This window comes from Echinops telfairi, unplaced genomic scaffold, assembly GCF_000313985.2.
Source record: "Echinops telfairi isolate 266 unplaced genomic scaffold, ASM31398v2 ScPeMD7_7475;HRSCAF=8513, whole genome shotgun sequence".
Lineage (NCBI taxonomy): Eukaryota > Metazoa > Chordata > Mammalia > Afrosoricida > Tenrecidae > Echinops > Echinops telfairi.
The window spans coordinates 19,951,187-19,962,616 of NW_022111379.1; the positions used below are offsets into that span (position 1 = coordinate 19,951,187).

The 11,430-nt window shown below is 48.8% G+C and overlaps 1 protein-coding gene across 1 annotated transcript in view; it reads left to right on the forward strand.

Moving 5' to 3' along the window:
- The window catches only part of PPP1R21 (protein phosphatase 1 regulatory subunit 21), a 60,036-nt gene that overhangs the window by 43,519 nt on the left and 5,087 nt on the right, over positions 1 to 11,430 (forward strand). Inside the window, 3 exon segments of the mRNA XM_004699747.2 lie at positions 3,278 to 3,313; positions 4,758 to 4,874; positions 7,529 to 7,627. Coding sequence (XP_004699804.2) covers positions 3,278 to 3,313; positions 4,758 to 4,874; positions 7,529 to 7,627 — 252 coding nt within the window.

Here is an 11,430-nt window from a genome sequence, read left to right on the forward strand (position 1 = left end):
TTGATGGCAGTGGGCTTGGTTTTCATGAGTTTCCCCCACAGTGATGGGCAGGTTCTTAGAAAGATCTAGTAAGTCCGATTTAAGGTTTTTCCATAGACGCATTTCTAATATAGGGTTCTGTTTCTGATCAAGAGGCAAATGAGTAGTAACTTTTTGTACAAACGACCACAAACACCATGCGCCTCCAGTTTTATGGTCCCTCACCTGACAGTCCAAAGCTTCAGAACACATCTAATACGGAAGCCCACCAAGGAGATCATTCGTAAGACAGTGCCTGGCAACTTGTCTTGCAACTCTATGCTTCTTGCCTTGTTTTCAACCTGCAGCGAGTTAGACGGTTAAGGGACATCTATACTGCACTGGTAGAAGTCATTTACTTTTGAAAAAGGTTGGCAGTTACAATATTCTGCCTGCTGTTTTTAAAAAAAAGAACATCTAGAAAAGCAGGACTCGAGAAGGAAGAAAACACGTTTTAGCTCCTCACGTTCTCTCCACGGCATTTTGAGGGACTGAGGAGAGCCGGGTCACCTCTCCGGCCTGTCAGAGGGGCGCTGTGTCAGTCTGGGTACTTGAGAGAAACAAATCCACAGAAATGGATGTATAAGAGTGAGTTTCATATAAAGGGTAAGTGTGCATCAAGAAAACATCCCTACCCAGTGCTGCCCAAGCCCACAAGTCCAACATTAACCCATGTGTCCAACACCTATCCACAAAGTCCTCCTCCATCTCACAAAACACGCGCAATGACGCCGACTGCAGGAGGAAAGCTGAGTCAGTGAATGTGTAAGCATCTCAGTACTGGCAGGGGTCTCCACACGGCTGCTCCAGCACTCAGGGCTGCATTGGGGTAGGTCCATGTGGCTTCTCCTCAGGGATGTCTTGCAGGAAGTGAGCCTTGCAAGCTAAAGCAGGGAACTAGCTAATGCAGCTGCACTCTGGTCAGACCATGAGAAAGCAAGAGACCCGAGAACTAAAAGGCGAGGCTCACTGAGCCATTTATCCCCCTGCCTTCAATTAACCCCACATGTGTTTACGCTATTGCTTTAGCCTGGACATTCTCAAATCTTCTTTTTCCTTCTCTAGCTTTCTTGAATTTAAAATCCTATCATCATTTAAGGCACAGCTGAGAATGCCACATTTTCTGTGAACTGCCATCCTAGGCATTGTCCTTGGTGGCCTGGGTTAAGGACCAAAGTAGTCTTTCTCCTTTCATTGTTCACAACTGAATCCGCAGAGTGGAAAACGTTTCCCTCCCTTAGTAGCTTATCATCTAATAGAATAAGAGCTCTGCTAGGTGCCTGTACAGAGGGTTGTGAGATCACAGGGGGATGGCTGGAGGGGTAGGGAAGGATGTCACCCAAGAGAGGCTACAGGAATGGGTTTTGACGATGACTGGGCTTCGCTGCTCCCTGGCCTATATGGTCAGAGAGGATTCATGGGAGGCTCACTCCATGTGCGGACCCTGCAGATGGATTTTGGTTTCTCACTGCCATCCATAACCTGCAAACCAGGTCCCTCACAATTTAAACTCTGATACCATTCCCTCCTTTGGATTTGGGTTTTATGATTTACAATCCTTGGATCACACTGGTATGGTTTCTCCATGTGGACTTAGTTGATGCCTCACTTAAATGTCTGCTTGCCTTTAACGACCCCTGATGCTTTTCTTTCCGATAGCCTGGCACCATCTAGTTTCTTCGCCACATTTTGCTTGAGCAAAAGCATCGATATTTTTAAGTTCCTTGACCTTTGTTGCAAAATTAGGACAGCAGCAATTTATATTCTCATTAGCAGCATATACTAAAATGTGCTTTTATATAACACTACTCCCGTGAGGGGCTGTGCGCTGTTCACATGCTCAGGCTGTAACTCAAGGCGAGGGGCTGTGTTGCATCCTTCCTGCCTGAATGTTTGGATATGCCAAATCTAGTGACCTATGACGATAACGTTAAATGATTGGTGTGTTACTGTAAGTTGCTTTTAACTGAAGGAGAAAGGGTAATTGCTACACTTGGTTCAAGAAGTAGGAAATGATGGCTCTTCTGTATAAAAGCCTAAGAGACCCTTTTGATAGCTGGATGGGCACAGCCTTCATTAGCATGGTCCGCTGAGCTGCTGCTAGTATTTGGGATCTGAAAACGGTTTATTGGTGGTGGCCTCTGATGAACACATCCATCAAAAACACATTTATAGTAGCTTCCTGAAGTCTTTATGCCTAAGCACACAGCCTCCACCATCCACAACAGCCTGAGTCAGTAATCATGATGGTCTGCTTTTGAAACCTTAATCTACAAAAACAAGCTTGAACTGTTTTAGTAGTGCCTTCATAGATTTACACTTGTGCTTTCATTTTTATTAACTTAAACCCGACATCCGCACTCAGGATTAGCGTAAGAACACACATGTCTATCAAGCGCATTTCTTCTTCTTCCTTTCAAGCCTTCAGTCACGTTTCCTTTTCGGCACATTTCATGACAACAGTCACCATCATACTTGCTTCGCTGCTTCTTGGCTACTGCTTAAGACCACACCAAACCCACTGCCAGCAAGCTGATTGGTGGCAGGTAGATTTGAACCGCTGACCTTTCAGTTACAGCCCAACACCATTTGCGATCCGTATAAATAACCCAGCAGGAGCCCTGGTGGCGTAGTGGGCTATGCAGTGGGCTGCTGACTATGGGACCAGCAGCTGGAATCCACCAGCCTCTCCTCAGAAGAAAGACTAGTCTCGGGGACCCAGAGGGGCAGGTCAAAAGGGAAAAGGAGGGGAGGGGGAGAATCGCAGCACCAGGATCGAGAGTAGATATTCTCTGCCGGCCTTCCCAGATCTCTTGGAAAACCCAACCCATGAAAATAGCATTTTGATAGTATGTGGTGGTGATCATGATTCATTACGGCCCCATGGCAGAAACCACTTAGGCCGTTACCTGTCCCTAGGGAGCCCTTGTGGTGCAGTGGTTACACATTGCTGCGCTCCACGTGGGGGGCAGTTTGGAACCACTGTCAGCTGTCTACTGAGCTCACTACTCCTGTAAGCAGTTACCTGTAAAACAGCAGCCCACGAGGTACTAGGAGTCGCACCTGCACGATGGCAGTGAGGGAGACCCTTTGTAGGCGGATGGATGTCGCCTATTCCAGTCTTACTGCTCTTTCAGTTGGAACTGAAAAGAGAAGATATTACAGGTGTGGATTTTGTAGTTTATGTGCATTATTAAGCAGTCACGTTTGAAATGTTAACAGCTAGTTCTGAAGTTTGTTTGTCTGTTTCTTTCTGTAGATTGGGATTTTAACCAAGACCTCGGACAACAGCGAGGTAATGCATGTTGACCCTGTGCTGCGTGTGCTTGTGCACACCTAGGGGCATGTTTGTTGACAGAGTTCTGGGAGGGCCATCTTTGTCTGCTTTTCTGAACATTCTGTCAAATGCAGAGCCAATGTTTGCCTTCTGGCTCTATTCGAACTGCCACCAACAAATCCCAGCCCTGTTGTTTTCATTGCCTCCAGCTGACTTGACTTGGCAACTTGACAAGGTGTGGTGCAAGCTTGGCCACCGCTCCTGGCATGCCTCAGGAGGCCGAGGACCGCGCCAGCCCTCCCCCGCCTCGGCCTCAGGCCAGTCGGCAGCCGGGCAAGCTAGGCTTTTCAGGGTCTTGAAGAACAGGGTGCCCACTCGCTCTCCCCAGCCCTGAGTAAGTGAAACCAGGCCGGGTCTGGCTTGTCAGATAGCCTTGCGCATCTTCATTTGGAAGCGTTCCGTGTAATATTAGAAATAGCCATGGAAAGCGCACCGTGGTCATCTGGCCTATCACTCAGTGTGGCCAGCTGGTAACTTTAGGGCAAGTAAGTTGGTGAATTCTTGCATTTCCTTAGTGACCTTAGAATGTCCTTTCTTGCCTTAGAATTTAGGTAAACTCTGACTTCTGGTCCTCACTTCCCCCCCCCTCCCCGCTCTGCCCTCCTTCATGAGCCCTTGATAATTTATAAATTATTATTATTTTGTCATGTGTTACACTGTACGACGTCTCCCTTCACCCACTTTTCTGTTGTCCATCCTCCAGGGAGGAGGTTATATGTAGATCCTTGTAATTGGTTCCCCCTTTCCACCCCACCTTCCCTCCACCCTCCCGGTATCGCCCCTCTCAGCACTGGTCCTGAAGGGATCATCTGTCCTGGAGTCCCTGATTGTATATATTTTTAAATTAAACCCAGTGTCGTTGCCAGAGTGCTTAGCAGGCATAACCATCTGAAGTGGTATGGAACTAGTTTAATTTGTTGATTAAGCACTTTGACGTGTCTTAAGATAAGTTGGGGGGAGGGAGGGCGGAGAGAGAATGTTTGGGTTTGAGGGCTTCCAATAAATCCTCCCTTTTTTCTTCCACTTCAAATTAGAGCTAGACAGATGAGTCAGTCAGACGGAGAATGCAAATCAGGCTTTGGACTGAGAAAAGCTGGAGGCAGGAGCCTGGTCCGCAGTAGGCTTCCCAGTTCTGCGCTTCTGCTCTGCTCCCCGAAGCCCCACTGCGCTGGGAACAGTGCACGCCAGGAACTAGGATTTACGTTTATTTTCCTGCCCTGCCTCATGTTGATTCAAGCGGTGGGGGAAACGAGGATTCCTTGTCATGTTCTTATATCAGAGTTACAAGTGAACATGTACAGCATGGCTTCTTTCCATTGTTTGTGAAGCGATGGGTCAATCGTCTTTGCTCCAGAACTGCCTCATCTCCCAGCACCTGTCTCTGTTCCTGTGCTCCCTGTAGGCGCCAGATGTGGAATCCCGCGAAGGCCTGATTAAAAGTCACTACATGGCAAGGGTCGTGGAACTCACGTCTCAGCTGCAGCTGGCTGACAGCAAGTCAGTGCATTTTTATGCCGAGGTAAGTGGACGGCCCATGCGGTTCCTTCTGCAGCTCCTGAGGGATGCGCTCACTCTCCCCCTGCCGCGCACCAGAGGGGTGACGACAGTGGCCAGGTGTTCGCCTGCATTTGGTTGGCATTCATGTCTCTGGTCATTTATTTCCAAGTGACTGAAAACTGTTTGGCGTCAGAGAGGTAGCGCTTCCTGTGGTCCTATCTGGCTGGGAGCATTGTGACCACAGAGTCCTTGTTAGAGCGTTAAACAAGAGCAGCTGCGCGCGCTCACAGATCGGGGGCTTTTCAGGGGGAGCATTTGGACAAGTTAGACAGCACACCGTGCCTGTGTCTGATTCCTTTCTCCATTTCTGTTTACTTATTTATTATCTATCTGTTTACTTATTCCCCCCTCCCACCCACTGAATTCTCCAGTTGCCAAAGGACAAACATGTGGAAGTAGAAATCCCTGAAAATGTGATCTTTGCAGCCTTAGAGGATATCCAGACCTCTTGTTCTATTCCTGTCTGCCCTCACCAAGCAGATGCTTTCTTAGGCGAATTAGACAACCACCGTGCAAGATGATCACTGAAAACTATATTTGGGGGTGGGGAGGCAAGGAAGAAAACACAGGTATCAAAGAGTGATAAACGAACGATAAGACGAAACGATGCTACGAAGCAAGAATACCTTTAAGGTGCCTGCTTTGAAACTTTATATTGAGAGGGTCAGTGCTGGCTGGCCGGCAGAGAATCATGATTTGCAAATTGTTAAAGAAACAAAAAAGAAGAGGCAGCGCTCTGTCCTGGGCCCTCCCCTGCCTCTCTGCGAGACTGCAGCGGAGAGGTGGCAAAACAGCGGCTAGAGGCCTTGGCTCCTTCCCCCCTTTCCTTGCTGAAACGCAGGATGTGACCTGGCTGGCTGGCTCCGTGCCGGTCACAAGGCAGCCGTTGGGTCCGTATTTGGTCAACAGACCGCAGTGGCGGAGTGTGGTGGGCTGCAGGAAGGGGAGAGGAGGGCAGCCTGGACGACGTGCAGCGGAAGTGCTGGAGCTTGCATCACCTGAGCCGTGCGGGGCCGCCGAGGGCCGGCCCTGGTCGGTTGGTTCCTGTCTGCTTTCTGAGCTCGTGTCCCCGACCTGACTGCGTACTGGGCATTTTGGGGAGGAGCTGTGCCCTGCACATTTCTCCCTCTTGGTCAGGGTCCATGCCAAGCCCGTGGTAGATGCCTGGTTAGTGGGGGTGGCCGCTTTGGTTGGCTGAACTGCTCTGGAATTCTCTTATAAGGAATGAAATGAGTAACTAGATAATTTGTGAGGCCACCGCATTTCTGAGAAGGTTTGTTTATCTTAGCGAATATCTTCAGCACAATTGTGATACGGGAATTTTTAAATTGTGCTCGTTTTTCCTTATGTGTAAACAGGAAGTGGTGAGCTGCTTGCAATCTGACTTGGACGCAGCTTTTGACGGTGTCTGCAGGCCCTCCTCGTCAGCCCCAGAAAGCTTAGTGATTGTCTGATCACTGTCCTCTTTGGAAATGGCCTGAAATACAAGCTTTTCGTTTCCTCCTGATGGCCCACCCGGCTTCTAGTTAGGCTAGGTTTGGCAGCCTTCTGCCCGGAAGGCAGCTGGTCTCTTTACAGTCCTGCGCTCGTTTTTAAAAATTTCCCATGAAGATGGAGCCTAATCGGGTAGGAGCAACCATAAAGCTTTTATTGCTCCTGTGATGTGGTCCCAAACAGGGAGTCAGTATGAGAAAAGTATGTCCATACTCTGTGGTCAGAAGCCATTGATGACTTCTGAAATAGCCGCTTCCCTTCGCAACCAATGTGAGCCAGAATGCGTCCTGAGTCAGAGTGGAAACTCCTTACGTGCTGTGTAACGCTGGGGCTGGCAGAAAGTTATCGATGAGCATGGGATGGTAGATTATGTCCAGTTCCTCTTAAATGTGTGTCATCTCTGTCGCTTGTTTAACATACTGCTGCTTACTGGTCTAGTTTGAAGATTTTGTTTTCTTTACGTTGAGGTATGATGCCTTCTGAATAAAGGCTGTTGTCTTTGATCTTCCACAGCAAGTGCTTCAAGTCCTGTGCGCTTTCAGCAAGCAAAGCAGTGTCACCTGCCTAGTTTAGATTGGTCATGTGCCTCCCTCCAATCCTGATGCTGCGTTCTTTTTCATATAGTCTATATTCTCAGATGATTGCATCAGCATCCGGATTGACAATGGTGAAAAGGGACAGTCCTGATACCTACCTTTTCTGATTTTGAGCTACCCAGTAACCCCGTGTTCTCTACAAATGACTGCCTCTTGGTCCATGTCTAGGTTCTACGTTGAGCACCATTGAGTGTTCTTAAGTCCGCATGGTTCCCAGTGTTATCCGTGATTTGTTCTGATTCGCAGCCAAATGCTTTTGCATAGTCCATGAAATGCAGGTGAACATCTGTGCGGTAACTGCCTTCTGACCCAGCACTGATAGCCATCGTCCCACATTTCTGCTGAAATCAGCTGGGATTTTGGTCAGGTCTCTGTTGACGCATTGCTGCACCCATCTCAAGATGATCTTCAGCAAACCCCTGTGTGGTATTAATGATAATGTTGGATAATTTCATACTCTATTGGAGTATTTTAAGTTGGGTTTAGGAAGTGCCCCTGAGTGATGGGATGTTCTCTGATCTCACAGTGCCGAGCACTCTCCAAACGGCTAGCCTTGGCCGAGAAGTCTAAAGAGGCGCTGACGGAGGAGATGAGGCTGGCCAGTCAGAACGTCAGCAGGCTGCAGGTGAGTTCCTGAGAGGGACCTAGCGACTTTAACATAGTTTTGTGCTGTGGTGGCTGCAGGTCTGTGGTCAGCAAACTCAGCTCTTCCTTTCCCAGGCAGCCACACTAGACTCTAGGTGCACTTTTTCTAAAGAACCTCATTGTGGACCTCTTGTAAAGTGCCATCTGATATCAGGTGAAAAGTGGTGGCGTTGATTTGATTTTAGTTTTTTCAACTGCTTTAGAGTCAGCATTTCCTGCAGTAATACTTACTTGCTGTATTCCTCCTTTCTCTTCTTTCCCTGTCACTCCCTGTCACTGTGTACTATGCAGCTGTTCTGCACATTTTGCTTCCTTCTTTTTGATTCATGAAACCGACCTACACAGAAAGGTCGTTGTTTTTGTTGGTTGCTGTCAAGTTGATGGCACCCTGTGCGAGGGTTTGGAAACCACCAGGGCTTGAAGGCGCCAACGTTTTCAGAAGCAGCTTGCCAAACCTGTCTTCTGAGCGCGTCTGGGTGAGTTTGAACTTGACAACTTTTCAGCTTCTGGTCCAGCGTTTTTAAGGCACCCGTGAATGATTCCTTCTAACTCACGACCTCTTTTTAGTAACACTGCCTCCAGGAAGCCCCCATTATACATAAACGTGATGCTGGGTGTTATGGGTGGAATTTTGTCCCTCGAAAAACTGTGTTAATCGTAACCTCTCTCTGCCCGTGGTGTAATCTCATGTAGCATGTGTCTTGAGTTCATCTCGTTTGAGATACAGAAGAAATTAAGCAAGTGAGCTGAGCAGAGGTGGGGCAGACTGCCAAGACGCATGAAGACTGTCCGGGAGCAGACTCTCACGAGAGACAAGGCCCTTCCCTCAGAGCAACAGAGAAAAGCCTTTCCTAGAGCCAGCAGCCTGCGTTTGGACTTCAAGCCTCCCACACTGTGAGAGAATAAATTCTGGCTGTGGTGCTTCTGTTACCACAGCGCTAGGTAGCTCAAACAGAACTGGAACCGTCAGAGTGGGTGCTGCGGCAACGGATCCCTAAATTTGGAAGCAGTTTTGGAATTGGGTCATAGGTAGAGTCTGAGACTACCGAATATGTGGTAAAAGCTTAGATTGCCTTGAAGAGACTGTTGGTAGCATTACCGACATCACAGACAAGTCTGAGGAGGGCCCAAGAAGAAGGCGAGGACGGTGCTGGAGAACGCCCCCATCGTCTCAGCCAGTGCATGTGAGGCCCCGCACAGAATGCCACCAGACACGGGGACGTCAAGTCTGCCTCTTTCGAGGCTTTAAGAGAAAATTCTGAACTGTGATTGGACACGAGAAGAAGGGAGATGCTTTCATGCACTTGTCTGGAATCGGTTCACATGTTTGGTGGAAGGTAGAACTTGTAAATGATGATGAACATAGACGTCTGGTTGAATAGCTTATAGAAGCAAATTTTAAAGGAGCCGCAGGGCTTCTCAACACTTATAGTAAAATACGAGAGGGAAGATACGAGACTTAAAAAATGAACGGCGTAAAAAGAGAACAGGAGGTAAAGATTTGGAAAATTGTACAAACTAAGTGCATGAGTCCTAGAATTTTCACCAAGGACATACCTACACAATCTTTTGTTAAAGAAATCAAGTATCTGATTCACGGATCTTACCCACTACCACAGCAGAAAACCTACCAGCTCCGACTGAGGAGAACAGAGAACAAAAGCAAAGCACAGCGTCTGCCTCTTGGAATTCTAGTCTAAGGACAGGAGACAGGCCCGGTGCTACATCTGTTGACCTTCAGGAAAAGAAAAGAACCATCTTTGGAGCGGCTCAGAGGTCGGCAGAGCGGGCCTGCCTATTCTTCAAAGCATGGGTTTCAGAGGCACAGCTTCTCCCCTGGGTTCCAGAGGGCCAGGCTGCTCCTCCTCAAGTGCCAGGGGGCGGGGACTGCTGCCCAAAGCTGAGCAGGTGGGGCAGCTGCCAAGGCTGAGAGGTGGGGTCACCCGCCAGTCCCAGGGACTAGGAGAATGGGGCTGCCATTAGGCGGGAGAGCAGAGCTGCCATCCAGGTGGGACTGGCCTCTGTCCAGAATCCAGAGCACATGGCCAGTGCCGAGTTTAGAAGGTGGGGCCATTGCCCAGATGTTCCCAAAGGAAAGGCTTATTTTCAAGCCTCTCAGCTAATGTACATGATCCTGCCGGGCTTGCACTCACTGGGAGGGCCTACTATCTCCCCCCACCCCACCCCCGTTTTCCCCATTTGTAGTGGAATACTACCTACCCGCCCCCCCTCCGTTTTCCCCATTTGTAGTGGAAATGCCTGCCTTGTGCCTAGTCCACCACTGAACAGGCTCTGCCCAGCTCAGCCATGGCTAAGGCAGCATCTACCACGGGACCTGGTTTGGATTCGTATCATGATGGTGATTCAGAAAGAGCTACCGGGGAAACAAGATGAGGCGAACCCTTGCAGGAAGCATCATCTTCCTCTTCAAGAAGAAAGGTGGTGGACAAGTTGCACAGCCACGGAATCTCCGGTCCTTAGATTTCTAGCATGATCTAAAGCACTCACTCAAAGATGGCGGCTGGCTGCCCCACCTTGAATGTGTGCCGCTCTCCTCCAGTTCTGTCAGTAATCTAGTCTCCTGTAGCAGGCTCCTGAGAGGGCTGCTGCTGATGCTGCTGCAGTCTCCCATTCCAGGGCTTCAGTGAGTAACTTTCCATTCCAGGTACCATCTCGAATGTGCCAAATTGTAAAACTCAGGATCTGTTCCCGTTACACGTCATTGGCCATGAAAGAACTAATTTAAAGAGCTTTGCCCGTAACTTGGATGCTCGTAACCTGAGGACTGCCTTTACTTTGGAAACAGATAAGAAGTCTCCCCCATAGCTGATTCAGAAGCTGGGACCGTGGAGCCGGGTGATTTAAGACTTTGGATGATATGGTGGGTGAGTGTGCTTGCACGTGGCAGGGACCTGTCTCTCGGAGGGCCTGTTCTAGCTCAGCAATCTGTACTCCTCAGCTCGGCCTCCCACAGCACTTGCTCTGCTCCTCAGGTCTGTAATTCATGACACTGGCTACACACAAGTCCCAGACAGTGCTCAAATTTAGAGCATTTATTGTGGAATCATACAGATTATAATTCAGGTGAGAAATGCACAGGACACAGTTGTTCAGCTCAGATAGCCTACAAAGTTCTTTGTAGGGCTGCTAATAAATGCCCAAAGGGTATGCCGCTCCGATGTAAGGCACTCAGCTCCAGCTCCCTGGGTCAGCAAACCTAGCACCCCCAATTAAGTACCCCGAGGCACTCCACTCCACAAATCAGCCTCCTGCCCCAAAGCACTACTCTGCCTCATGCTCTGACTGCTGGGTCTGCCGCTACAGGTCTGTCACTCCTCTGGTGTCAAAACTGACTTCTTGGATCAAGGTGGTTCATTGCACAGGGATCTCAGGGTCCAGAGGATGCCATTCCATACGTAGCACCTGCTGCTGAGATGGTTCACTTTATACCCAGCAAGATGGCAGTCCCTCACAGCTGAAGCATATAATGCAATCAGTACCTTCCCTCCAACTGTTTACCAGACCCATCAAAGAGTTACAGAGACTGGCTGGAAGAGTCACATTAAACCATTGACGTCTCTGTAGGGCCAAAGGTGGAATACTATGGATGGAAATAATTCAGTTTCCCAGTGCATTGCAAATGCTAATCTCTCTATCTGTGGTTATAATCCCATTGAGAATGGGCTCTTTGTTCTGTTACTGAAACATGGTTTGTGTAGGGTGTGCATTGAGTCAGTATCTTTTGAGATAAGAGATTAAACAAGCAAGTGAAGAAGCAGCGCG